We start from the raw sequence: 27,661 nt of genomic DNA, 5'->3' as shown, positions 1-27,661 counted from the left end.
TCATTATCTCTAGGACCCTTCTCATCCCTAACCAGCTTCTGGATAGAAATCCTTCTTCTCTCATGGGCCACACAAAGGATTCATTCTCTGCTTCTGCCCACTTCCCCTCATTTCCTGCAGGCTTCTGGATGCCTTTGACACCGTTCCAGGCCACCTGACGGAGGATCTCCACCTGTACTCGCTGAATGACCTGACTGCCACCAGGAAGGGGGAGCTAGGGCCCCGGCTTGCTGAGCTCACCAGGGCCGGGGCTGCCCATGTAGAGCGATGTGTGGTAAGAAAGTCTCGCTCTAGCACGATGCAGGGCCCTTACTTAGGGTTGTGAAGAGAAGCATGGGTCCAGGGTTCATGCTGTTGAGTTCCAGGAAGTTGAATTGGCCTGTTAACACTGTGAGAGCAATTGCACAGGCTTGCTCTCCCCAGGGTTGATGAACAGCTAAATCATCCAGATCTAAGGAGTCTAAAATTAGAAGAGGATGTGGTGTTGGCATTTCTCCTGGGAAACGGACAGGACTAAGTGGGTCTTCACTAAAGAGTTGCCATGATGTGGGAGGAGGACCCTGGATTAGATTAGACTCAGAGAAGGACAGGGTCTTGTCTTAGCATTTTCAGTCACTGTGACCACAGGAAATACCACAGGAAGATCCCCTGGAGAAGGGAATTCACTCCAGTATTCTTGCCTGGAGCATGCCATGGGCAGAGGAGCCTGGTGGGCTACAGTCCATGGGGTGGCAAGAATTGGACACAACTTAGCTACTAAACCACCACCACCACTGTGCAAACTTAAATATTCTGTAGATGCAAGTTATTATTGTTCCTGATCTATCCAACATACCAGAAATTCCATTTTTAGAATTCCCTGTCTTAGAATATGTCCAGGCTGTGTTGCTGTAACAGTCCCAGAATTAGAGCTTAAAATGGGGCACATGTAGAGCTCCTGTGTAGCAGGGAGAATTGGAAAGATTTCACTATAACCTGGCCCAAGGCTGGATATTATTTTGGAAAACTGTCCTTGCTTTTACATTTCATCTTAATTGGTTGTGGTTCCCATTTCAAATCATTACCCACACTGGAATTTTTACTTTAGGAAGCCCTTTGTGGCCCCATTCCTTCCTTCTTGTCATCTCTCCTTTGAGAACCACTCTTGTGGCTGGAGTTTCTCAAACTCGTACCTTTCTTGGTCTCCATCTTAAGACTGTGTCTGACACTGCCCAGCCTGGGCCCAGTTTGGCTGTCATGCTAAGTCCAGCTCCAGTCTCTTTCCTGAAGGTTGGAGAACACTTTGGAGCTCCTCGTGCGTGTGTGCTCAGTTGCTCCAGTCGTATCCAACTCTTTGAGACCCCATGGGATTTTCCCAGCAAGAATACTGGAGTGGGTTGCCATGCCCTCTTCCAGGGGCCTTCCCGACCCAGGGATTGAACCCGTTTCTCCTGTGTCTCCTGCACTGCAGATGGATTCCTTACCACTGAGCCACCGGGGAAGCCCTTGGAGCCCCTCAAGTCTTATTTATATTTTGCTCCTTGCCCTGCTTGTGTTCACCCTCTTGGCCAGTTCCTGGTGAACTTTGCCTCCCTTTTCTGCCTGTCTGTTTCCTCCCCAGCTCTGCCAAGCCAAGGGCTTCATCTGTGAGTTCTGCCAGAATGAAGATGACATCATCTTCCCCTTTGAGCTCCACAAGTGCCGGATCTGTGAAGGTGAGAGCTGGTGCCCAGCATGTCGGCCATAAGGACAGAGCACAAGGGCTTATTAATTTCCTGTCAGTTGCCCCTCTTAACAGAAGCTGGGTTTGGTTCAGCAGCTCCCTGTGTCTTACCACAGGTACACTAAGCCACGGCTGTAAGAAGGGTCCTGGCAGTGACTTGCTTCCAGCCTGAGATGACACAGATTGTTCTCTTCTCTCTCCCCTTCCCAACCTGAACAGAGTGTAAAGCATGCTACCATAAAACTTGTTTCAAGTCTGGGAGCTGTCCCCGCTGTGAGCGGCTGCAGGCCCGGAGGGAGCTGCTGGCCAAGCAGAGCCTGGAGTCCTACATGTCAGACTACGAGGAGGAGCCCACCGAGGCCTTGGCCCTGGAGGCCACTGACCTGGAGACCACCTGAGAAAGCATGGAAAGCGCTCTTCCTAGGGGCGAGGGTCACACATAGTGCGGAACTGAGCCACCCTCCTAAGGACTTTCCCCACTTGGTTTTATCTTTTTTTTTTAACTGTTATCATAATTATTAATTTTTATTATCTGTCTAATGTCATGTGTATTCAACCTTATATAGGTTGGTGGGGTCCAGTCTGTTGTGACAATTTGCAGGTACCAAGCATTTCCATCAGAGCTGACATATGGGTCCCTAAGTGAAGCTTCCAGTGCCTCTGTTAGGGGAGTGGACAGTGAGACCCAGTTCTTCCAATATCCATGGCCTTCTCCACTTGGACCAGATCTGGTTTCAGCTGCATCTCAAGAATCATTTCCAGTTTTATTTTGTTTTAATTCTGGAGCTTCTGAGCCAGGCCTTTCTCAGCGAACTCACTTCTCCTTTGCTGCTGAAACAGGAGTGTGGAGTTTTCTCTCTCCCAGTCCTGGAACAGGGTCACACCCTGAGGAGAAGCATCAGAGAATGGGACTGAGTCATGGGCATTCTTATGTAGGTGCTTCTGAGGCCATAAAAACAGTGTTACTGCTACCTTGGACTCTTCAGACACCTCGAAGAGGCAGTAATAACTTTCTTGTATTTTAGGCATAGATGATACCACAGGCTGGCTTTCTTTATCTACCCTGGGGGACTTGACACAGACCAGAATTGATACTTAGACCAGGACTATTTCAAGCATAAGTGAGGCCACAACTCTTGTTTAAGGAGCATTTGTTCAGTCAGAGGAGCTGTTGGCCTCCTCTTGGGTGATAAGGTCCCTTTTAGTCAACATAGCTCTGGTGCAGGTTTGACCTTTCAAGCTCAGACAAATCCCTGGTGCCATCTTAAACTGAGGACAGAAGCCCCATCCAGCATCTCATCCGTGAGTCTCTTGCCACTCTGTCCTCTGTTAGGAGGTCACTGCAGTTCTGAGTAGAAGCCTGGCCCAACTCCATGCTCTCCCTTCCCTCCTGCAGTGGGGCTGGGACCCTCCCCAGTGGTTGAGCTCCTGGCTTAGTTTCTTTTGTCAAAGTTGAGGTGAAAGCTTCCTGCTATTAGTGGTGTTAAAAGACTTGATAGTTTGTGGCTGTGAGCATGAATGTTCCTGTGTTCTTATGATAACAAGAACCTTATGCCAATTATGCACTTAACTCTTTAGCCTGGTGACAGTAGTATACGCAGTCATCCTTATTACTAATTTTAACACACACCCACACCCTTTGTTAATGTGTGTTTTGATGGGAAAAGTTTTTGAAGGGACTGTGTATATGTTTGTGGCATTCTTTAAGTTGCTGTAGCTCCTGACCTGTCTGTAAAGCACTGGTCAGGGTCACAGCTCCAAGGACTGGCAGCTCTGTGAACTAAAGCCCACAGCATTTTAGTTCTGGGGCTGACTTCTTCCTGGGTGCCTGTCTTTCCATAGTTGGTTGCTAGTAGGGAAAAACCTGCTGTGGGCGCTGCCCCGGGAAGCTGAACAGAAAGTTGCACATGGTTGGTGGAAGCTGCTGAGTGTCTGAGTCGGAGGCAACCAGGAGTGTCACTGGAAGTAGTAGGGGCGGTAAAGTAACAGAGCTGAGGCTCCCCCAGGACAGGAGGGAGTGGGAAGAAGTTGATGCCTGGCATTGGTCCCTTTGCCTCAGACTTGGGATCTGAAGGCCACGTCAGGCTGGAAGACCCTGAGGCTGTTCTCCCTTCAGTTCATGGCAGGGGCAGAGGGGCTGTGAAAGCGCTCCAGCCCAGCCCAGTGTTGAAGGGCAGACTAGAAACTCCCTGGTCCATCAAGGAGCTTCGGAATGACATTGTGAAACTCTAGCTTCGCTGAGAATTAGGCCTCAGATTCAGACTGAGATGTTTGTGAAAATGGTGAGCTCTACTTCCAGTCCTGGTTTAAATTGAAAATCCAGCTCCTTACTCCAAGTCACTACACTGGAGGAAAGATATCCTCTCGTTACTGTCGTGCGTGTTTCATGTAGCACAGGATGAAAGGATGGAAGACGCTGACACTTTCTAAAGCTGAGCTCAGCAGTGTGCTCCTGGGTTTTCACTTTTTTTTTTTTTCCTCCAGCTCCCCAACCCTGTCCCTCTAGGCTGCATATCTGTTTTAGTGACCTTGACATTGCTCTCCTCACTGTCCAGATACCATTTATTTATTTATTTGAGAGTAGGGGGAGAGTGGAAAGAGGATGGGGTGTTTTTGAAAGCACTTTGCAACTTATCAGTATCTGAAAATCCCCACTGTTGTGGGGAGAAGCTTTGAATGCACTGAAGAGAGTTCCTTCTGAGAGAAATAGGAGGGGAGATGTGTTCTTTTCTATAAATAAAGGGAAAAAAGAGTTTGCTTGCAAGGTGGAGACAAGATTCAAGACATAGCAGAAGAGTGGAAGGCAGATATTTTCCACTTAAATGAGGCTGTTATTAACTCTGTCTACCAAGACTTTAGAGCTTTTGTTGAATTCACATAAAAGGAGCAAGAGTCTAAATAGAGATGTTCTCGTGTGTGTACAACTCGTGTTCCAAACTGAGTTTCTACTTGCTGTAATTCATACACAGCCTAACATATCATTGTCACCTTTAATAAACTAAGGAAATGAAATTCTGCTTTTTACTTGCCTATCTTGACTATCAGGAAGTGGTATTGAGTGTCCACTGTAAAGTGGACGTGTTGGAAAATTCAGGAAATTTCTGTTATGATGCAAAGAAAATTGGACCTTACAAGTCAGGAAAAGTGGGTTGGAATGCTTTGTCACTGACTTGCCACATGACCTTGAGCAGATCAGTTCACCGTTCTAGACGTCTATGTCTTTGTGTATAAAGTACTTTGTAGCACTTTACGATGCATGGGGTGTGCCCACTACCAGTCCCCTTGGTGTAACGGCCCCCTGAAGCGAGGCAAATCTTCCTCTCCACAGAGTCTGAGTTGTCTTAGATGCTTCAGTCCCCACTTCTGTGAACAACCCTCTCTGAGTTTCTCTTTCATGCTTCTGGCCTGCTGGAGCTCCAGTTACACCCTGCAGCTTTCTGAACATTTCCCCTTCAGTGTCCTTTGGTCAGCTCCAGCCAGTATGTCTAAAGCCAACATAAATATCATATTTCCTCAAACCTAACCATTAGTCACCCTGGTTTGCAAATTCATTTCCTCCTCTGAGTCAGGTGGCATTTCTGACTAGGAAAGCAGTGTCTCCTCACCACCTGTTGTCATGTTGTGGTGATTTTTCTCTTTAAATCTCATTCCTTTTCTACCACTAGCACACAAATTCAGGTTCTTATCTTAAATCTCAACCTTATCCAGCCATGCCAGTCTCTCCCTATTTAATCATCCATCAAATATGTGGGTACCTACTGTTTGCTGGTGTCTGTACTGGGTTCAGGGGCTGTCACAGGGACTGAAACAGACATAGGCCCTCCCTCCTCAGGGACTTCGAGTCTTGTGGGGAAGACAGACATTGCCCAGAGTTACCAAAATGAATGTGTAATTATGAGCTGTAATAAATAAGAGCTGTGAAGGAAAAGGGTAGATGCTGTTAAAAAATAACAAGGGGGGCCCTGAGAAGGTGATGCTTTAACCAAGACCCTCAAAATGAGACTCAGAGTAGGGAGAAAAGGGCTCCAGACTGGGACTAGCATATATGATGGTCCTAAGATAGAAGGAGTTTGGGCAAGGAACTGCAAAAAGAACTTACTAAGAATTTCAGGTTTTATTGTATTGGGCACCAAAGATTTTAAATTTTATTCTAAGAACATTGGAAAGTTACTGAAGAGTTTTAATCAGAGGAGTGACTGATCTGGTTAAAAATATCAGCGTCCACTTTTGCAGAAAATAGAGCAAAACAAGAGTAGAAGCTGTGGCTATCCCAGGGAGATGGGAGAGAAAGAAATTATGTTCGTCCAGACTAGAATGACATACCATTGTCACTGTCATCTCACCAAACCCTCTAAAAAACAAGATAAATTCTAAATGCTTTGTTCTAACTCTGACATTTTAAAATAGGGAGTAAAAAATGGGGGTGGGTGAGGTGGGTAGGGCAAGATATTAGAAAAATGTTTGTATACATTACAGAATCCAAGGAAAATGAGCAACCAGGAATAGAAAGGGCAGAGACTGGAGCAGCTCTGGAACCTCAAATGCAGGATTTGCAGACCTCCTGAGCCTCTGCTGGGGACTCCCTCTTGAGGACTGGGAGTACACCACAAAGGGGAACTGTGAGCCAGGCAGTCATCCTTTGGGGCACTATGTTAGTCATCATTTTCTGTGGCCCCAAATGTGTGTAGGTTTACTTTACCCTCTAATGGTATAAAGAGAGGGCTTAGTTTTTATAGCACCCTGGTTAAAGCGAGGCCCAGCCCAACTTCCTTTTTCCTTGGAACGTTTGACTTAGAGGATGGGAGCAAGGGATCACCATGCCCACCATATCCTGCTGGCTCTTCTGCCAGTCAGAGTCCTCTCCCACTTCTAATCTCCAGGGTATCAAACCGCTTATAAAACTTAGGTGAAGCAGCTGCCAGATGGCCCAGGCATTCCCACTGTGAGCTTGATGTTCCTGGGATCAAAGATGAATGTGATTAAAAAGGAAAGAGAATCTACTTAGAGCTACTATTCTAGGAGCGTGGAGAACACGAGGGTGTGCTTGGCATACACCCTTGCCTTCCTCAGTTCTGTGAACTGCTTCTGGGGGAGGAACAGAAAGCAGAGAGCTGCGCTCTGGTTTTGGAGGTAAACTTAACACCAGACCAGCGAGATGAGAGTTCCTGGGTTAAAAGAAGCCTTGCATGGTTGGGAGTTTCTTAGGATGTTGGGAGTACTAGTGACCGTCCCCTGCCAAGAAAGCAGCTACAGCAGACCTCTAAGACTCAAGTCTGAAACAGCGCAGCACAGGTGACCTGTAATCATTAGGAAACAAACCCAAGGGAAGTCCTGTCCTTTTCTCAGCCTCTGCAATTTCTCACCTGTTTTCTAGTGATGCCTGTGGTTCCTGAATGGCTTTATTTCCCCATTCCCCCTGGCCCACTGCAGGAACAGACTCCTGGCCTCTCCAGCAAACTCCTGTTCCACAGCAAGCACAAAACTGCTTCAACACTAGCAGCGGTGAGGGAAAGAGAGGAAAGTAAAAGGTACCTTCCTCTTCTCTCCCTCCTCACCTCCCTGCCTTTCTCTACTTAGAATCGAAAGAAAGAAATTCAGCCCAGATGCCAACGATAGATCTCTCTACACCAAGGTCTGAAAGAAAAGTTGTGCGTTTCCCTTAACCACTGGAAGCCCTTAGCCACTGAGCTCACCGAAAGAAAGTTCTGGCAATACGAAAGCAGAAATGAAGCCTGCAGAGGGGAAAGGGAATGATAGAGCCCCCCACCCCTACCTTTCTTTCCCTCCCTCACTCTCTCTTTCTTGGTTACTTAATAATATTTAAATGTACTTTTGTAATACATTCACATGATTAAAATCCACAGAAAAGAATACAGTGAAGTCTCTTCCATTTCTGTAGCCATGTGTCCAGTTTCTGCCTTATCCCCTTTGATAGTCACTTGTGACTTTTTTTTTCATCCATACAGAGTTTCTTTATGCAAATAAAAGCAAATTATATATATATATATATAAAATTCTTCACACTTCTTTAAAAACTAGCATACTGTATACACATTTCTGTGCCTTGCTTTTTTTCCCCCTAACGGTGTATCTTAGAGAATTTCCTACATCACTCAATAAAAGTTTCTCTTATTCTTTTTTTAGAATCCATGGGGGTCACGACTGAGCGACTTTCACTCACTCACTCACTCATACATTTTCCATTGTATGGGTGGAATATAATTGATTCAACCATTTATCTATTGAGAGACATTGAAGTTGTTTCCATCTTTTATTAATACAAATGATGCTGCCATGAAAACCTGGTCCTGTGTCATTCACATGGGTGCAGGCATATCTGTCAGGTAAATTCTCCAAAGAGGAATGACTGGCACAAAAGATTTGTGCGTTTGTAATTTTGATAAATATTGCCAATTGCCCTCCAAGGTGGGAATAAGGAGATTGGAGCAGTGGGAAGGAAGAAAGCATTACCATGGGGTCTTACTCCCCTACCTAAAACTCACCAACAGTTCTCTCCCCACAAGGTAAAGTTGGGTTTCTTCTGCTGGCACATAAAGGACCTTTAATCCATGACCACACTTCAGCTTCATAGCCTGAGCTCCTGCCATTCCCTGAACTATTGGCTGTTTCCAAACTGCACTTTCATCTGTCCTCTATTGAGAGCTCGCTCAGCTACATCACAGTGTCCCCTGCCTGCATTCTACGCTACCTGCCCACTGTGAGCCCTTGGCACTCTCTCTCAACCTCCTGTTAGAGCACTTGTCACACAATGTTGTTATTTAGTATTTTCCCAAATAGAACAAATAAACAAGTAACTGAATGAAATGAATGAGTGTAAGGAATCGCCTGTTCTATGTCGAGGCAAGCAGACATGAAGTGCCGCTTCAAGGATCTTTCCTGACAAGGATCTCCTTTGCAGCAGCAATGGTCTTTCCTGTCTTCTTTAATCACCCTGAGCTCAGCAGCATTTCCTCTGCAAAATCCTAGTGATATCCCCAAAGACGCCACACATGGCCTTCCAAATTAAGCCAGAAGAACCTATGCTGAGGTCTTAGAGGAGACCCTAACAGGGTCAGCCCACGTTTGGGTCCTATAGTCAGGTGAATGTGATCAGTTTTCCCCTTTGCCACATGGATCTCTGTAATGACTGTTTTCTCTCTACCTCTTTACTACCAGCAGGAGCAGGTCTGATTTCTTCCAACCAAAGAGCCCAAACTCGTCCAAATCTGAGATGACTATAAAGCCAGCTGACCCTGGGGCTCTCTAGTCTGTCTGCACTACTTGTCTTTAAGGTGTCCCTGCTGGTTTTCCCCAGATCAGAGATCTCCAGGGGACTCTCCTACAGACAAGTTCTGTGGGTGCCCACCCCTCTGTCTTTGAATGTTTTCCCTCTGCCTGTCAGTGGGGACAAGAACCAACAAAAAGGACATTGTAAGACGGGGGATGGGATTGTTCTGACCTTGCGTCTGATTACCTCCCTTCTCAGCTCTCTTGTCTTTTCTCATGCCAGCAAATATCTGCAGTGATTGCTTTCCCAAATCTTGAAGTGATGAAAATGTCTTCATCTCCCTTCTCCTCCCTCAACTTTGTCTGTAACTGTTTCTGTTTTGTTCAACAGTCATTATCAGAGTAGATAACATTCCAAATGTCCTTCACTCACTTTATTATTAAACTGCCAGCTTTTTCTTGCCAGGAGATACGATGATATTTACATGCCCTAAAAATATACTAGGTATTTAAAAATTGTTATGTCTATAAGGTAAGCTGAGAGAAGAATGCTGAAGACATGCAAAAGACTGCTGAAGTTGATAGAATATCCAAATGTTTTCCAACCAGAGAGAGAAGCTACAGTACAAAATTTTTACTTGTTCTGAGGTTCTTTGTTTATTGTTACAAACTAGATGTGATTCACAGGAAGCCAAAACTTGATTTTCAGCAAGTTCTCAAGCTTCTCTTTACATGCTTAGTTGTTCAATCGTGTCTGACTCTCTGTGACCCTATGGACTGTAGCTCTCCAGGCTCCTTTGTCCATGGAATTCTCCAGGCAAGAATACTGGAGTGGGTTGCTATGCCCTCCTCCAGGGGATCTTCCTAACCCAAGGATCAAACTCACATCTCCTGCATGGGCAGGTGGATTCTTTACCACTGAGCCACCTGGGAAGCCCTAAGCTTCTCTTCACAATATTTAACTTAGATGTGAGATCTTCACAGGCCAAGAGTGAGAAGACTATTCAACAGGGGAGGGGAAAGGGGCCACTGCAGCCCAGCAATCATTCATTTATGTATTCATTCATCTATCCATCCATTCCCTTGCTTTCTCCATGATTCAGTGAATGCTGGCACTTTGATCTCTGATTTCTCAGCCTTTTCTAAACCCAGCTTGTACATCCGGAAGTTCTCGGTTCACATACTGCTGAAGCCTAGCTTAAAGGATTTTGGAGTCACCTTACTTTTCACATTTTCCTATAGTAGACAGTCTCCTCAAATTTCTATGTCTCAACCTCCTCCTGTTCTGTCAGCATTCCTGTGGTGTAGACAACTTACACCAGCTAGGGGGAAATAGAGCTGCCCTGCTGATTTTCCAGGCTGATGGGCCCTTCCAGGGGCATTTCTGAATTCCTCTACTACATTTGGTTTAAAGAACATTGGAGTGAGCCAGGAGACCAAGCTCTACACCTCAGCTCTATAATAACTGAGCTGTGTGAACTTGGGTTACCTCTTGTCTTCTCTGGGCCTTATAAGATAAGATAGAACCTTATCTATATAGAATGGGCTGGTCAGACCAGATGATCTCCATAGTCCCTGGCAGCAATCACTCTGGTTTCTCTGATTCTGCTCTTCCCAAAGGCCTGGAAACACCAGGAGATAGGAAATTTCTTCTTGGCACATTACCTCTGCTTGACCAAGCTATTCCAAGCAGCTGGAACACCTGTGCCCCTGTCTCGGTGTGACACCCCTGCCCTCTGCCAGTGATGGCCCAGGTGTCAGCGGGCTCCTCCCTGTGAGGTTGCCAAATGACCTGATTGGAAAGAGTAGGTATTAAAAGTCCTGTTCTTGGTCCCTGAAACACTGTCTCTGCTTGATGCCTGCAGCCATGGGGCTGATTCTCCTCCTCCTACTGTGGCTGAGCCCTGTGGCCCCAAACCAGGAGACAGGTGAGGAGCCAAGCTAGCAGGTCAAAGGGACCTGGCCTCTCGTCTCTTTCTTATTCATTCATTCATTCATTTACTCAACCATTTTTGTCCCTGGCATGATCCTTTTATGTTTGCTAATTTATTAATGAAATAATTCATTTGTTCAGACATTTACTAAGCATCTACCAGTGCTTAAAGTGGCTTCTCTATGTACCACATCCATATTTATAAGATGTCTTTGCGTGGTTCACTTGAAAAGGTCCATTTTGGTTGGAGAGTCCAGAGGAATGTCTAGAAGAGGTTCTTATGAGTGGAGGCAGCACAAAGCTCTAGAATGTGCCCTGTCAGAGGGCTAGGAGTGAAGGTGGTGTGACAAGCCCAGATCTGGATTCAGAGGCAGACTCACTGGGTACCAACCCATGTGGTTTGCTAAAATATTCCTGGAAATGCAGTGGGATGGAGAAAGCTATATCTGCTAGAATATCTTTTGGGAGGAAACTGGGTATCACTGGTAGGAATACTTTTTGCAAGGATGGGAGCCTTAAGATGTGCGTAAGCAACAAAAGATGTCTTAATACGTTGCTTGTAAAAACTGTAAAGGGAGGAGGAGTCTGCCTCATGCCCCCTTTCCACACCTTTCCCTGGCCATGCTTACCCTCTTCTCTATAATACTGTCAAACATATTTAAAGAATATTATTCTGAAGGGCTGCAAACTATTAGCATTGGGTTCTTCACCTCACCTTACTTGGGGCTCTTCCTGGCCTCTCAGCTTGTTACTGCTATAAGCCTCTTCATCTGAAGCCAATGGGATGGTCACAGAGGAGTCCCTGAGCTGTCACCTCCCCACCAGAAAACTGTTTCCTGATGGGTGCACTGCCTCTCCGCCAACCCCACAGCCCTCTCCTCTTACCTGTGGTGTAGCACTTACCATGCAGTATGGCGATGCTTTGGTTACCTGTAGTGGGATGCCTCTCCTTTCACTAGACTGAGCTCCTGGAAGGTGTTTCTCTGGACTGTCGGGTAGGGCAGGGCAGTGGAATGTACCTCCATGATCCACCACAGTACCCGGCTCAGAGAGTCACTGAATAGAATAAAAGGAATAAATGAGTGAATGAATGAGTGCTTGCTCACCATGGGGTGGACTTCCTCTCCCTTTTACTGTGCTGTCATTTTTCTGATGGGACTGGTCAGCGCTGTTAGGAAATGTAAATCTGTCCTGACATTTGGATGCCCCTGGGAGCGCAAGTGTGAGCCCAAGTTCAATTCAGATCTTTTGAACTAAATATAAATTACTTGATAATGAAACTACAGAGATTCATTTTCTGCCTTTGATGAGCTGGTAGGATGACAGATACACACTTCTGGAAAGAAGATGGTAACAATGATTGAGACAGGGATTAATGCTATGTTAATGTTAACATAATGAAATCAATAGGTTTTAAGGGTAAAAGGAAAAACTTAAACTCTACATCCCAGCTAGGGGATGTAGGAAGTCCTCTCAGGATAGATCATATTTATTTTAAAATTTTTTTATTATGAAAATGTATTCATTAAATTTGATAGTTTAACGAACCCAGTGGACCTATTGGCTAGCTTGAAAATTATCAACACTTTGCCCAAATTCTTATCTACCATATTAAAATAATATAACCACAATACCTTATCAGAGCTGAAATAATGAAAATAACTACTACCACTTAATACCTATCAGTTTGCATATTTCTCCAGCTGTCAAAAAAGGCCTTTGTGCAATTGGCTTATTTGAATCAGGATCTAAACAAGGTCTACACATTACATTTAGTTGTTATATTCTTAAGTCTCTTTAAATCTATACCAGCCCTTTTTCTTTTTTATGCTGTTTATTTATTGAAGAAACCACGCCATTTGTCTTGTAGATAGCCCTGCATTCTGGATTTGTCTGATCTGATGTTTGTGGGTGCTCCTCTGTCCGTTACATTACCTGAAATCTGGTAGTTAAGGCTCATATCTTTTGGTGAGAATGTTCTGCAGGTGACGCTGTGTGCTTCCCACTGTATCGTGAAGGAGATGAGCAATGTCTGGTCATCTCACTTTTACTGATGTTAAACTTCATCAGCCAGGTGCGTTCATACGTAGGTCTGTTCAAAAAAGGTCCCCCTCGATCTTTCTCTAATGATTTTAACTTCCAGTGATGATTGTCACCTAGATCCATTTTTTCATTCATAAAAGGGGCTTGGGAATTGACAAATGGTGGTTTTCTACTTCTGTCATTCCTTCTGCATTTGTTAGCTGGAGTTCTTCTATAAAGAAGACCTTTCCCTCTTCAACTATTTGGTTTGTGTGGAAAAACTGGATAAATGAGTCTTCATTTATCACTCTCAAAATAATGAGCTAGTTCCTTAGCAACCCTGGGAAGACTGAATTTAATCGTGACCTTGAAGGATAAGAATGTTTTCTTCTACTGGGTGTGAGAGGGAAGGGCCTTCCAAGCAGAGGAAGCAGCTTGAACAAAGGCTCAAAAGCAGGAGTGTGCGGTGTGTTTAGAGAGTGCCAGAGGGCAGTGGCCAGTGCATCCGGAGGCTTTTTGAAGGAGAACCTTGTGCCTGGATGTTGTGGGGAAAACAGGGAAACAGTCAGGATTGCTAGTTCCTCTCTCAGCTCTATCACCCACTCAAGCATGACCTTAAGAACATGGCTTTTCCATTTTTAGATCAGTGTCTTTCAAACTTCTCTGGCCATAATCCACATTAAGAAATATATTTCATCCTTTGATCCAGTACTTAAATACATGTATATAACAGCAAACAAAATTTTCAAAAAGAAGTCCAAGAAACTTACACTTACATATACAATATATGTGGATATTTCCTATTCTATTCCACTCCACTCCACTCCATTCCATCCCAAACTGTTAAAATAAATGCTGATATCACTAGACCACTGACTTGATCTCTGACTCCCACGTGCGCTATGGTCCTCATTTGTATGGTCCCTGGGACTGCTCCTATCTTTGAAATGAGTGATTTAAAAAAAAAAAAAATTTGTTTAGGTGGTTCTGGGTCTTCATTACAACACATGGGCTTATCTAGTTGTGGTGTATGAGCCTTATAGTGCGTGGGCTCAGTTGTTAAGCCATTTGTGCTTAGTTGTAGCATGTGAGATCTTAGTTCCCCAACCAGGGATCGAACCTGGGCCCTCTGCATTGGGAGCATGGAGTTTTATCCACTGGACCACCACGGAAGTCCCTCCTGGGACAATCTTTTGATTGATTCCTGGTCTTGGTGACAACCTGACCCTGAACCAGGCGTTCGGGAAGGGGGCTGGTGTGAGAAGGGAAACTGATCATTAGCAGGAGGCTGCTGACCAGAACATGAGGCAGAAGCCAGACCAAACTCAGAGGTCAGCACTCCAGCCCCTTCCACCATCACCTTGAGAGTGGGTTGGTCTTTGGCTCCCTTTTCACCAGACACCTATCTGCTGGCCTCTGTTTCCACAACAGAGTGGGTTAGCCACACCTGGCCCCACATCCTCTGTGTGGCTTGCTCCCTGTTGATCTTGTCAGCTCTGGAATGTCCTCCAGCTTATCCCTAAACAAAGCCCCAGGCAAGTGCGAACCTAATGAGAAGGTCAGTTCAGTTCAGTCACTCAGTCGTGTCCGACTCTTTGCGACCCCATGAATCGCAACACGCCAAGCCTCCCTGTCCATCACCAACTCCCGAAGTTCACTCAGACTCACGTCCATCGAGTCAGTGATGCCGTCCAGCCATTTCATCCTCTGTCGTCCCCTTCTCCTCCTGCCCTCAATCCCTCCCAGCATCAGAGTCATTTCCAATGAGTCAACTCTTCGCATGAGGTGGCCAATGTACTGGAGTTTCAGCTTTAGCATCATTCCTTCCAAAGAACACTCAGGGCTGATCTCCTTTAGGATGGACTGGTTGAATCTCCTTGCAGTCCAAGGGACTGTCAAGAGTCTTCTCCAACACCACAGTTCAAAAGCATCAATTCTTCGGCGCTCAGCCTTCTTCACAGTCCAACTCTCGCATCCATACATGACCACAGGAAAAACCATAGCCTTGACTACGTGGACTTTTGTTGGCAAAGTAATGTCTCTGCTTTTCAATTTGCTATCTAGGTTGGTCATAACTTTCCTTCCAAGGAGTAAGCATCTTTTAGTTTCATGGCTGCAGTCACCATCTGCAGTGATTTTGGAGCCCAAAAAAATAAAGTCTGACACTGTTTCCACTGTTTCCCCATCTATTTGCCATGAAGTGATGGGACCAGATGCCATGATCTTCGTTTTCTGAATGTTGAGCTTTAAGCCAACTTTTTCACTCTCCTCTTTCACCTTCATCAAGAGGCTTTTTAGTTCCTCTTCACTTTCTGCCATAAGGGTGGTGTCATCTGCATATCTGAGGTTATTGATATTTCTCCCGGCAATCTTGATTCCAGCTTGTGCTTCTTCCAGCCCAGTGTTTCTCATGATGTACTCTGCATATAAGTTAAATAAGCAGGGTGACATTATACAGCCTTGACGTATTCCTTTTCCTATTTGGAACTGGTCTGTTGTTCCATGTCCAGTTCTAACTGTTGCTTCCTGACCTGCATACAAATTTCTCAAGAGGCAGGTCAGGTGGTCTGGTATTCCCATCTCTTTCAGAATTTTCCACAGTTTATTGTGATCCATGCAGTCAAAGGCTTTGGTATAGTCAATAAAGCAGAAATAGATGTTTTTCTGGAACTCTCTTGCTTTTTCCATGATCCAGCAGATGTTGGCAATTTGATCTCTGGTTCCTCTGACTTTTCTAAAACCAGCTTGAACATCAGGAAGTTCACGGTTCACACATTGCTGAAGCCTGGCTTGGAGAATTTTGAGCATTACTTTAGTAGCGTGTGAGATGAGTGCAATTGTGCGGTAGTTTGAGCATTCTTTGGCATTGCCTTTCTTTGGGATTGGAATGAAAACTGACCTTTCCAGTCCTGTGGAGGACTGGAAAGGTCAAGGCAATGAGAAGGTCAAGGGAAAGGGAAAACAACATTGAGTTCTGGGCATGAGAGCACCTGGGGCACCTTTCAACCTGAGCCACAGACTCACCAAGTTACTTGGGCCATGGTCCCCACCTGCCAGCGCCTTGTCTTCCTCGTCTTACAGAAAATAACCCCCTCATCTTGTAGTGATAAGCGTGTGTTCATGTGCTCAGTCGCTCAGTCGTGTCTGACTCTGAGATCCCAAGGACTATAGCCCACCAGGCTCCTCTGTCCATGCAATTTTCCAGGCTAGAATATGGGAGTGAGTTGCCATTTCCTTCTCCAGTGGATCTTCCCATCCCAGGGATTGAACTGGCGTCTCCTGTGTGAATTCTTTCCCACTGTGATAATAATTGCATTGAAGGCCTTGGGGAATTAGCAGGAACTGGGGTTGGTGAAGTGTTTTGTGAACAGGACCTTGGAGACCTGCTTCTAACTGTGCGGGTTTCTCTCTGCCCCCTTGTCACAGCTCTTCCCTGTTCTCTCTGTTGCCTCTTTTTTCCTTGCTGTCACTCCTGTCGCTCTTGTTTTGTCACTCTTCTCTCTGAGTCTCTTTTTAGTAACAATTTTATTGAGATATAGTTCACATAATGTGAAAGACATCCTTTTAAAATATACAATTCAATGGTTTTTAGCATATTCACAGAGTGGTGCAACCAACACTGTTACCTAAGTTTAGAACATTTCATCACCTTGGAAAGAAATGCTGTATCATTGACAATCACCCCTCTATTACCTACACCTTCCCACCCCTAGCTACCATTAATCTACTTTCTGTCTCTGTGGATTTGCCTATTCCAGACATTTCACATAAACAGACTCATACAACATGTGACATTTCACGGCTGACTTCTTTCATTTAGTACTATATGTTCAAGGTACCTCCCTGCTGTAGCATGTATCAGCATTTCATCAATTTTTGTGGCTGAATAGCATTCCATTGTGTAGAAATACCATGTTTTGTTTTGTCGCGCGAGTGTATGTTCCTCGGTTCTTTGTCTCGTCACAGCAAAGATTTGGAGCAACGGACATTAAAGCCCTCGGCGCTCTCAGGTCTTGGACAAACCGTGCTACAGCTCTTAGGCAAATCAGTGTTACAGCTCCATTTTATTTAGAAGATAGCAGGAGAATCCAAGACTTGAAGAGAAGAGAGTGGAGGAGTGCGTGGGGAGGGAGAGAGAGAGAGAGTGAGAGAGAGAGAAAGAAAAGAGGGCACGCACGCGGGAGAGAGAGAGTCCGTGAGAAAGCGCTTATATGTTTTTTCCTCCACCTGGGCCTGCCCTATGCAAATTGGGCTTAGCCAGGAGTGCTGTTTGTTCTGTTTGTTCTGCCTGAAGTCTTCACTCTGGTCCTCGGACCTTCCTTTGACCTTCCTTGTCTTTTAGCCACCACCATTTTGGACTCCTTTTCCCTATTCTACCTACCTAACAGTTTTATCTGCTCATCAGGTGAACATTTGAATTAGTTCCACTTTTTGGCCATTATGAATAATGCTTCTCTGAACATTTTTGGACATGTTTTTATGTGAACATATATTTTCAGTTCTTTTCAGTATATACCCAGAAGTGGATTTGCTGGGTCGTTTGGTAACTCTACATTTAACATTCTGAGAGACTGACGAACAGTTTTGCAAAGTAGCTGCACCCTTTTACATTTCCACCAGCAATGTAAGGGGTTCCAATTTCTCCACATCCTTACCAATACTTGTTTTCTTTTTCATTTTAACCTAGAGGTAGTGAAGTGGTAACTCATTGTGACTCAAATTTTCATTTTCCTGATAATTATGTGCTTATAGGCCATTTGTATATCCTCTTTGGATAAATTTTTTGTTCATTAAAAAAAATTTATTTATTTTTAATTGAAATTCAGTTCAGTTCAGTCACTCAGTTGTGTCCGACTCTTTGTGACCCCATGGACTGCAGCACACCAGGCTTCCCTGTCCATCACCAACTCCGGGAGCTTGCTCAAACTCATGTTCATCTAGTTGGTGATGCCATCTAACCATTTCATCCTTTGTTGTCCCCTTCTCCTCCTGCCTTCACTCTTTCCCAGCATTGGGGTCTTTTCCAGTGAGTTGGCTCTTCCCATCAGGTGGCTAAAGTATTGGAGCTTCAGCTTCAGCATCAGTCCATCCAATGAATATTCGGGACTGATTGCCTTTAAGATTGACTGATTTGATTTCCTTGAAGTTCAAGGAACTCTCAAGAGCCTTCAACACCACAGCTCAAAAGCATCAATGCTTTGGCGCTCAGCTTTCTTTATGGTCCAACTCTCACATCCATACATGACTACTGGACTATAGCATTGACTAGACAGGCCTTTGTTGGTAATGTCTCTTCTTTTTAATATGCTGTCTAGGTTTGTCATAGCTTTTCTTCCAAGGGGAAAGCATCTTTTAATTTCATGGCTGCGGTCACCATCTGCAGTGATTTTGGAGCCCCCCAAAATAAAATATATCATTGTTTTGATTGTTTCCCCATCAACTTGCTATGAAGTGATGGGACCAGATGCCATGATTTTTGTTTTTTGAATGTTGAGCTTTAAGCCAGCTTTTTTCACTCTCTTCTTTCACCTCATCAAGAGGCTCTTTAATTTCTCTTCACTTTCTGCCATAAGGATGGTGTAATCTGCATATCTGAGGTTATTGATAGTTCTCCTTGGAATCTTGATTCCAGCTTGTGCTTCGTCAAGCCAGGCATTTCTCATGATGTAATCTGCATGTAAGTTAAATAAGCAGGATGACAATATACAGCCTTGACATACTCCTTTCCCAATTTGGAACCAGTGTGTTGTTCCATGTCTGGTTTTAACTGTTGCTTCCTGACCTGCATACAGATTTCTCAGGAGGCAGGTAAGGTGGTCTGGTATTCCCATCTCTTTAAGAATTTTCCACATTTTGTTGTCATCCACACAGTCAAAGGCTTTAGTGTAGTCAATGGAGTAGAAGTAGATGTTTTTCTGCAATTCTCTTGCTTTTTCTATGATCCAGTGGAATTTGGCGATTTGATCTCTGGATCCTTTTCCTTTTCCTTTTCTAAATCCAGCTTGGACATCTGGACGTTCTCGGCTCACATACTGTTGAAGCATAATTCATGTACATAATTCACGTATTGTTGAAGGATAATTGCTTTACAATATTGTGTTGGCTTCTGCCATACATCAATATGAATCAGCCACATGTATACATGTATCCCCTCCCTCTTGAGCCTCTATCCTTTGTTCATTTTTAAATTGGGTTATTTGTCTTTGTTGTTATAGAGTTTGTGAGAGTTCTTACATACTCTGAATAAAATTCTCTTATCACCTATATGATTTGCAGATGTTTTCTCATCCCATGGGTTGTCCTTTCACTTTTTTGACAGTATCCCTAGAAGCACAAATCTTCTAAATTTTGATCAAGTCTACTTTATTCTTTCTTTTGTCACTGTGGTTTTGGTGGAATTCTCCAGGCAAGAATACTGGAGTGGATTGCCATTGCCTTCTCCAGGGGATCTTCCCAACCCAGGGTCAAACCTGGCCGGGTCTCTTGCATTGCAGGCACATTCTTTACCATCTGAGCCACCAGGGAAGTCCACATCTAAGAAACTACTGCTTAATCCAAGCTCATGACAACATGCAGAGTTTTATAGTTTTAACTCTTACATTTAGGTCTGTGATCCATGTTGAGTTAACATTTGTATATGGTATGAGGTAGAGGTCCAAATTCATTCTTTTGCATATGAATATCCAGTGTCCCAGCACTATTTGTTAAATCTATTTCTTTAAAATATTTTTTTATTGATTGATTTTTGGCTGGGCTGGGTCTTCATTGCTACACTGGCTTCTCTCTTCATTGCTACACTGGCTTCTCTCTTCATTGCCACACTGGCTTTTCTCTTCATTGCTACACTGGATTTCACTCATGGTGAGTGGTGGCTGCTCTCTAGTTGTGGTGCACAGGTTTCTCATTGTGGTGGCTTCTCTTGTTGTGGAGCACAGGCCCTAGGGTGCACAGGCTTCAGTAGTTGTGATTCCCCAGCTTTGGAGCACAGGCTCAATAGTTGTGGCACACGGGCTTAGTTGTTCCACTGCATGTGGGATCTTTCCAGACCAGGGATCGAACCTGTGTCTCCTGCAGTGGCAGGTGGATTCTTTACCACGGAGCCACCAGGGAAGCCCAATCTGTCTCTTTTTAACATCCCTTTTTCTCCAGGCAGCTGCTTCCAATCCCAGCCCCTCTGCCGCATTGGAATGGATCATCAGTGCAGGAGAGGAAGCTGTTACTGTGATGAATTCTTCCATGTGGTACCAGACTGCTGCCCAGACCACCATGCCCTCTGCAAGCCCAGGAACGCACATGCAGGCTCCTTTCCACCCCCAGGAGAGCTAGAGGCTGTGACTGACAGAGGCAAGCCCTTGCCTATACTTCAGGCCAAGGCCAGGGTGTGGACTGGGTGATTCCTAAGGTCCCTGACATTCCCAAGATCCTGACATTTTGTCCATTTCATGTCAAAAGGGCCTATACATTCCTCCCAGCTTTCTTTGCCCACTGTTCCTCGCTACCTGCTGCTCTTCCCTGAGCTACTTTTCTGGGTCCCACAAGGAGAGGTTCAGCTGTTGGTGGTTGGGGAACAGGGTGGGGAAATAAGGGTGGCTTGGCTCCCCTTAACGGTCCCTGCTTCTCCTACAGTATAGATGCCTCTTGACCCTTCCTGGGTAGACTTCTGAGGGCAGACAGGAGTGGGTGGGAGGCAGGGATGAGGACAGGAGCTTTCACCGTGTTTTCTCAGCTCCTCAAACTACCAGCATGATGCTGCAAATGGTGCTGAGGATGGAGAACCCATCCAAGGCTGTCAGAAGTGATGTAAGCTGGATGCAGAGCATGGTGAGTGCCCTGGAGATGCCCTTAGAAGGGGTGGCCAGCAAGCTGCTCCTGCCTCCCTGGCCTCTAGAACCCAAAGTTAAGGAGCAATTACCAAAGAGGGCAAAGGGCCTGAGGTGGGTGGGGCACCATGGCAACCACGGATTTATGGTAGAAGCCAGGGTTCCTGCCCATGAACACTGACACTTAATTTCATATGATTCTCATGTGTCATGAAATACCATTCTTATTTTGACTTTTTTCAACCATTTAAAAACGTAAAAAAAAAATTCTCAACTTGTGATTTATACAAAAAAACAGGCAGAAAGACAGATTTGGTCCACAGATTGTGGTTTGCCGTTTTCTGCCTTAAATCATCCTCTGTCCTTTATTTTCCTTTTGAGTCTTGGCTTCAGCCCTGATCTGTCCAGCTGTGCTCAGCATTGGAGGAAAGCTCTTGGCCCCCACCCTGGCATGTTACAGCATTGGGCAGAAAGAAAGGCATCCAGGACAATGGAAAGAGCTTGGACAGGTCCATCTGAATCCAGATAGACCTGGGTTCAGATCCTGGCTAACTTTAAGCCCTCAGCCTTCTTAACTTTTCTGAGCCTTCCTTTCCTCATCTGTATCCTAGAGCTTGCCTTGTAGGGTTCTTGTGCAAAGGTCTGCTTCTTGGCAGATGGACAAGACAGCACTGTGATTTGGGGAAACCTAATGGAACAGGCCTTCACTTACTGCTCACTCAGGTCCGGCAGTTTCTCCAAACCAACCTCCCGGGGCTGCCCCTCTCGATCACCGTGAAGGGACTCAAGAAGAGAGCCTGATGCCTGCCTGGAACTCCTCCCCTGCCCTCTACCAGCAGGGCCCCTGGAGCAGAGCTCAGCCTCCCGCCCTGGGCCCTCCAGGGCTGCAACACTGGGCCCAGTGGCACTGCAGCTCTCCCCGCTGCCACCCCCCTGTCTGCTTCCCCGTTGGTTCAACCAGAGGAAGACAGAAACCTGCTGTTGTCCTAAACATGTTTAAATGTGCATAAAATCAGTACAAGAAGTTATAAAACAGAAATTTGGCTCATGATATTTATTGTTTTGTGATGGTTACAGTAAATATAGTAAATGTGTATCTTGAAAGCAGGAAGTAAAACCCTAGCGGTGCTGTGACTGAATAATTCTTGCCTCTCTCCTCAGTACTCCTTCCCGGGCTCTGTAGTACTGCCTGTGAGTCCTGACATAGCCTGGCCTGAGGCCTGTGACCTCTTGCCCACCCCCTTCTCTTCCCACGGCGCCAAAAGTGGCAGGGGACCTTCCTCTGGTGTACTGGGAGTGGCCTCCTTGAGCAGGATTTCAAAGCACTAGAAAAAATGATGCCGCTGGCTTTGGGGTCCACTGAAGCTGTCTTTTCCTCCTGGATCTGCTTTTCCTCCTGCTCTGTGCCTGGTGCCCTTCCTGCCAGCCTCCTGGACTCCAAAGCTCAGGAGCATTTTTCACATCTCTATGCCCTGGTTTTCTTCTGCAAGGTGCCAAGTATTTTGAATTCTACCTCACAACACAGTTCACATCTGCCCCCTTCATATGCCACTGCCCAAGTCCTACGTCACAGCCCCTTACTGGGCCTCTCGCCCTTACTGGTCCCAGCCCACATTGTACCACATCGCACCCCGCAAAGCAGAACTCTGGTGTTGTCAGTTCCCCTCACTCAGAAACCACCACTGGCCTCCCACTGTCTCCAGAATAAGGCTAACTGCCCGTGCGTGACCTGCTGAGTCCTCTACTCTATGGACCCAAGGCACGCTTCTGGCCTTATCTCCTGCTGGTCCCTCTCCCACACCTTGGTTCCAGCTAGACAGAATGACTGGTCATCCCCATCCAAGGCTCGCTCTAGACCTTTGCTAATCCGAACATTGGCTTCTAGAAAATGATAATAGCATAGGATGCCCTGTCAGCACAGAGCCTAGTTATTGGGTAGTGGCTCTGTTTTAGTTTAGTTTCTCTGAAAGCAGAGCCTGAATGAGTTATTTAGGGACATGATCCAGAGTAGTGGGGAAAGGAGAAATGGCACAGAGCAGAAGGGAGAGCCAGTCAAAAGGTGTTAGCCAGTTGGCCCCTGCTATGGCTGATGGCTGCTCCATCCTTGGGACCTTCCAAGAAGCATGTCTGAGAACCATCTGTCCCAGCAATGAAACAGGGAGCATCTGTCTGTGGGCCCCCATTCCCCTTGGCTCGTGAGTTGCTCCCCAGGGCCCAATTTTCCCATTTCTTCACTGCTGAGTGTGAGAGCTGAATAGCCCCCAGAAGCATCCCAAGCCTCAGTATCAGGGAGGTCCTGGAACAGAGGCCAGATGGCACGTGGCAAGGCTCTGCCTGCTCACTGGTGGGAAGTTGGTCCCTGCAGCAGTGGCTGAAATAGGCAGCAAGGCAAAGAGGACTTGAAATGGTGCATGAAAGCTGTCCCACCTCCTGGCTCTATGGAGCACATGCTTTATGCCTCAGCTCTTCCAGCTACAGATGTCTTTTCCTGCCCAGGGATGTAGGAACCTGAGGGAGAGACAGCCCTGGACCCTGTTTGGGAGAGCCCCACCCACACCTCCAGAGCCTGAGATGTCCTTTCCTTGCCAGGAAGAGTTTTTCAGGGCAATATGGAATGTGACCTCTCCAGTGGGGATCAGGCTGTGGGCCTCATAGACAGCCCAACAGTGCTGATTTGCAGGCCCTTTCTCCTTTCTTGAGTCAGTGCTCATTCCTTCCAAATGCCTAGAAACTCCATCCCATTCTTTCCTGTCTCTCCTTCATTATCCCTCACCCCAGCCAGGGTCCCCACAGATGTTCCAGTACCGGCACAGGCTCCGCGTTAGTTGAGTGTACAGGTGGTGCACGTGTGCATGCAAATTTGATTTCTACCCAGCCCTCCATCATTCCTCCCTGTGTCCCTCTAGTATCTTTCTCATGAAAGTCATTTCCCTGGCAGTGGCATACAACCTGGGCAAAGCCCTGAGAAAGCAGAGGGCTCCCTGTAATGTAAGTCAAAATCACAATGAGAAATTCAGGTCCACAAAAATGTCTAAAATTAAAAGGACCAGTGAGACCAGTGTTGATGAGAATATGGAGACTGGAACTCTCATATGTTGCTGGTGTAGTATAAGTGGGCACAATTAATTTAGAAAACTGTTTGATGCTGTATATTAAAGCTAGACATGTGACCCAGCAATTTCATTCCTGGGTGTATGTATACATACCTGAGATATATACAAGATTGTTGATAGTGGTATTATTCAGAATAGTGAAAGACTAGAAATAACCCAGAAATCCATCAATAGGAAAATAGAAAAAATTAATTGTGGTATATTTCTACAATGGATACTACCTTAAAACAAAAAAAGAATGAACCACTGTTATATACAACAACATGGGTGAATTTCCCAGGAATAAAGTTAAGAAGTCAGATGCAAGAAATTATGTATGCATAGTCCCATTTATTTGAAGTTCAAAAATAGGCAGAAATACTTTATGGTGATAGAGGTGAGAATGGTGGTTCTTGGAGGGATATTGACTGGAAATGGACACAAGGGAGCCTACTGAGATGCTGACAACATCCTATATCCTGATCTGAGTAGTGAATGCATCCTGGGTGTTCAGTTCAGTTCAGTCATGTCCAACTCTTTGCAACCCCATGGATTGGAGCACACCAGGATTCCCTGTCCTTCACTATCTCCTGAAGTTTGCTCAAACTCATGTCCATTGAGTTGGTGATGCCATCCGACCATCTCATATTCTGTCGCTCCTTTCTCCTCCTACCCTTAATCTTTCCCAACATCAAGGTCTTTTCCAATGAGTCGGCTCTTCACATCAGGTGGCCAAAGTTATTGGAGCTTCAGCGTAAGTCCTTCCAAAGGATATTCAGGATTGATTTCCTTTAGGATTGAGTGGTTTGATCTCCTTGCTTTTCAAGGGATTCTCAAGAGTCTTCTCCAGCACTGCAGTTTGAAAGCATCAGTTGTTTGGCACTCAGCCTTCTTTATGGTCCAACTCTCACATCTGTACTTGACTACTGGAAAAACCATAGCTTTGACTATATGGACCTTTGTTGGCAAAGGAATGTCTCTGCCTCTTAATACAATGTCTAGGTTTGTCATAGCTTTCCTTCCATGGAGAAAGTATGTTTTAATTTCATGGCTGCAGTCACTGTCCACAGTGATTTTTGAGCCCAAGAAAATAAAGTCTGTCACTGTTTCCATTTTTTCCCCTCATCTATTTGCTATGAAGTGATGGGACTGAATGACATGATCTTAGTTTTTTGAATGCTGAGTTTTAAGAATTCACCAAGCTGTATACTACTTGAGATTGGCAGAGCTAACTCTATGTGGACTGTATCCTAATAAAAGAAATGAAGGAAGAGAGGGCTCCCCAGAAACAGAGGTTTCCATGCTATAACCCAAGGAAATAGGGGTTAGGGTATAGAGGGGTCTGTTCTCAGGGCTTTGCAAATTTAGATGCTTCCTCCCACCTCTCTTTATCTACACATTTGGTACCTGCAGGGACTCACTCAGACCCACAGAGCTGGTATAAATATTAATATTTTTAAAATTCATTTATTTGGCTGCACTGAGTCAGGATCTTAAGTTTTGGTATTGGAACTCTTAGTTGCAGGGATTTACTCCCCTGACCAGGGGTCGAACCTTGGGCCCCTGCATTGGGAACTTGGAGTCTTAGCCACTAGACCACCAGAGAAGTATAAAGATTATTTGAAAGAGGAAGCATTTGACCTACAAAAGATGCAGAAAGAAATGTTATCTGAACTTCTCTTGTCTGACTAAAGCAGAGCCTTCTAAAAATACAGCTGCCATTAATCCCTGTCCAAGGGACTTTCCAGCCAATTTCAGCTGACATGGAGATAGACTGCCAATGGTACCTTCCATGTTTTCCCACAGAAGTGCTAAGCTCTGTGCCTTTGTTAAAGGCGATGTAGAAATCTTTATCTCTGGTTTTTCGGTGAGAACAGCTTCGTGGTGCACGTGTAAGTAAACTTTGTCTTTTCTTCTGTTCATCTGTCTTTTCTCAGTTAACTGGCCTCCAGTCACTGCACCCAGGTTGGATGAGGAAAAAGCTTTGCCTCCCAACAAACACAGAACTTGTTTGCTGCGGCCTGTGGGGCTATGCTATAGCTCAGTGGCCTAGCAGGTCTAGAACCTTATATTTCAAGAACATTTTACTGGGTTAACTCTTTTATCAGACCCTTTGCAGGCCAGTGCTTAGGCTTTACTGGATACCCTTGTCTTGAGTCGAATTCATCCCTAAAATGTGCACTGGCTTATTGAGAGGGAGGGAGTTCTAAATATTCTTGATGAGAAAGCCAGACCCAAATGACAACTGCATCCTTCCATTGGTTCAGGTTGAGAAATCTGTAGTTTTCTTGACTTCTCTCTTCCTTTGACAGCCCACATCAATCTAGCAGGAAATCATGTCAGCTCTACTTTCAAAACATATCCAGAATCTGATTGACTCTCACTACCTCCTCTGATACCATCATGGTCAGAGCCACCCTCCTCTTTCACCTGGACTAGGGCAAAACCTCCTAACTCCCAGTTTCTGTTTCAGCACAGGGCTGTTAGAGTGGTCCTTCCAAATCCCAAGTCAGATTTCATCACTCCACAGCTCAAAACTCCCCAGGGGCTGCTCCCAGCTCACTCAGAGAACAGCCCCCAAGGCTGGCAAGGCCCTTTATCACCCATGCCTTATCACCTACTCCCCTGACCCCCAACTCTGCTCTCTCATGAGGCTCCAGTCACATGGGCTCTTTGCTGTTTCTTGATCTAGGTCCTGCCTTAGTCTCTGGATCTTTCTCTATCAGTTCTGCTGTCTAGAGTGTTCTTCCCCATGTATCCACTTGACTAACTTTCTCACCAACTTGGAGTCATGGCTCAGGTCCCATAGTGTTATTTAATACTGCAACCTGCCCCTCATCTCTGCATGCCACACACACCAGGTTCTTCTTACCTATCTTGCCCCCCCTTTTTTCCATAATATTCATCCCTATACCATTCCTTACTTATTATGTTTATTGTTTGAACTCTCTTGGTTCACCAGGGAGTTAGTTCCACAAGGGCAGGGATCTGTTTTACTCAGTGATGTATCCTGGGTGCCGAAAACAGTGTCTGACATCTAGTAAGGTGTTCCACACATGTTTGCTAAACTAATAAAACTAGCCTCCTATGCTTATTCAGGGTGAGACCTGAAATGGGCTGAATAAAATGCTCAGGAGCTTTCTGGTTAAGACTGTTATGGCCTCAAGGTCAACAGTCATGTGTCCAGCCTTGGAAATTCCCCCAGGTACAGAGGAAGATGGACTGACAAAATTCAGCAAAACCCAGGAAAGCATTCAGTCAGGCTTCCCTTCTAGTAGATTCCTGGTTAGATCCCATGATAGGCAACTGGGCTGGAGCTGAGCTGTTGATTACTAGATGATGAAAAGAAAAAGGAAATAGAGAAGGAAATCCCATGGTGGGGGGTGAAAAGGGTACCTGGAGTACCTCGGTCTGTAGTTTAAGCCACCAGCTGCTGGAATGAGGAAGTCTCTCTCCTCGCTGGGGTGGGGCAGACAGGTGGGTCAGGAGGAGAGGGAGGTGGCAGAAAGTAGCACATTCTTGCTGAATTTCTCCTGCTTTCTCAAGGGTGAAACTTCATACTAAATCATTCACTCATTACTGTGTGCATGCTCAGTCACTCAGTCGAGTCTGACTCTGAGACACCATGGACTGCAGACCGCTAGACCCATTACTAGATCTGATCAAATAGAATTCAGGTCTTTGCTGTGCCCAGGGCCCCCTAAACTCCCCCAAAGGGAAATTCATTTCTCCCATTTTATAAAGTGAAGGACTGAGGTTGAGCAGGATGGTGGAAGGGCTCAGCCTGGCAGGAAGCCTCTACAGATTAACAGTGTGGTTGGAACTGGGGTCCAGGATCCCTGATCCCAAGTGCTGGGCTGAGTCC

General features: G+C 45.5%; 1 protein-coding gene and 1 long non-coding RNA gene across 14 annotated transcripts in view; both read left to right on the top strand.

Moving 5' to 3' along the window:
* Positions 1-4,714, top strand: part of RUBCN (rubicon autophagy regulator) — a 62,827-nt gene extending 58,113 nt beyond the window's left edge. For 10 of the 13 annotated variants that reach the window (XM_086401370.1, XM_086401377.1, XM_086401352.1 and 7 more), the window contains 3 exons: positions 121-274; positions 1,601-1,694; positions 1,922-4,714. In XM_086401370.1, the coding sequence (XP_086257496.1) occupies positions 121-274; positions 1,601-1,694; positions 1,922-2,100 (427 nt within the window). In that variant the 3' untranslated portion in view covers positions 2,101-4,714. The remainder of the gene's footprint in view (positions 1-120; positions 275-1,600; positions 1,695-1,921) is intronic. The other 3 variants (XR_015164107.1, XR_015164106.1, XM_086401398.1) reach the window with 2 other exon arrangements.
* Positions 4,715-20,608: 15,894 nt separating this feature from the next.
* On the top strand, positions 20,609-21,743 carry LOC147379838 (uncharacterized). Its single transcript, XR_015164192.1, has 2 exons — positions 20,609-20,705; positions 21,428-21,743. It is a non-coding gene; the product is annotated as an uncharacterized LOC147379838 (long non-coding RNA).
* The last annotated feature ends 5,918 nt before the right edge of the window (positions 21,744-27,661 follow it).

This window comes from Bos grunniens, chromosome 1 (genome assembly GCF_055505025.1).
Source record: "Bos grunniens cultivar Pamir isolate PY7600 chromosome 1, Bosgru_T2T1.0, whole genome shotgun sequence".
NCBI lineage: Eukaryota > Metazoa > Chordata > Mammalia > Artiodactyla > Bovidae > Bos > Bos grunniens.
Note: the sequence above shows the minus strand (reverse complement) of the source record. Positions and strands in the feature narration are given on the sequence as shown.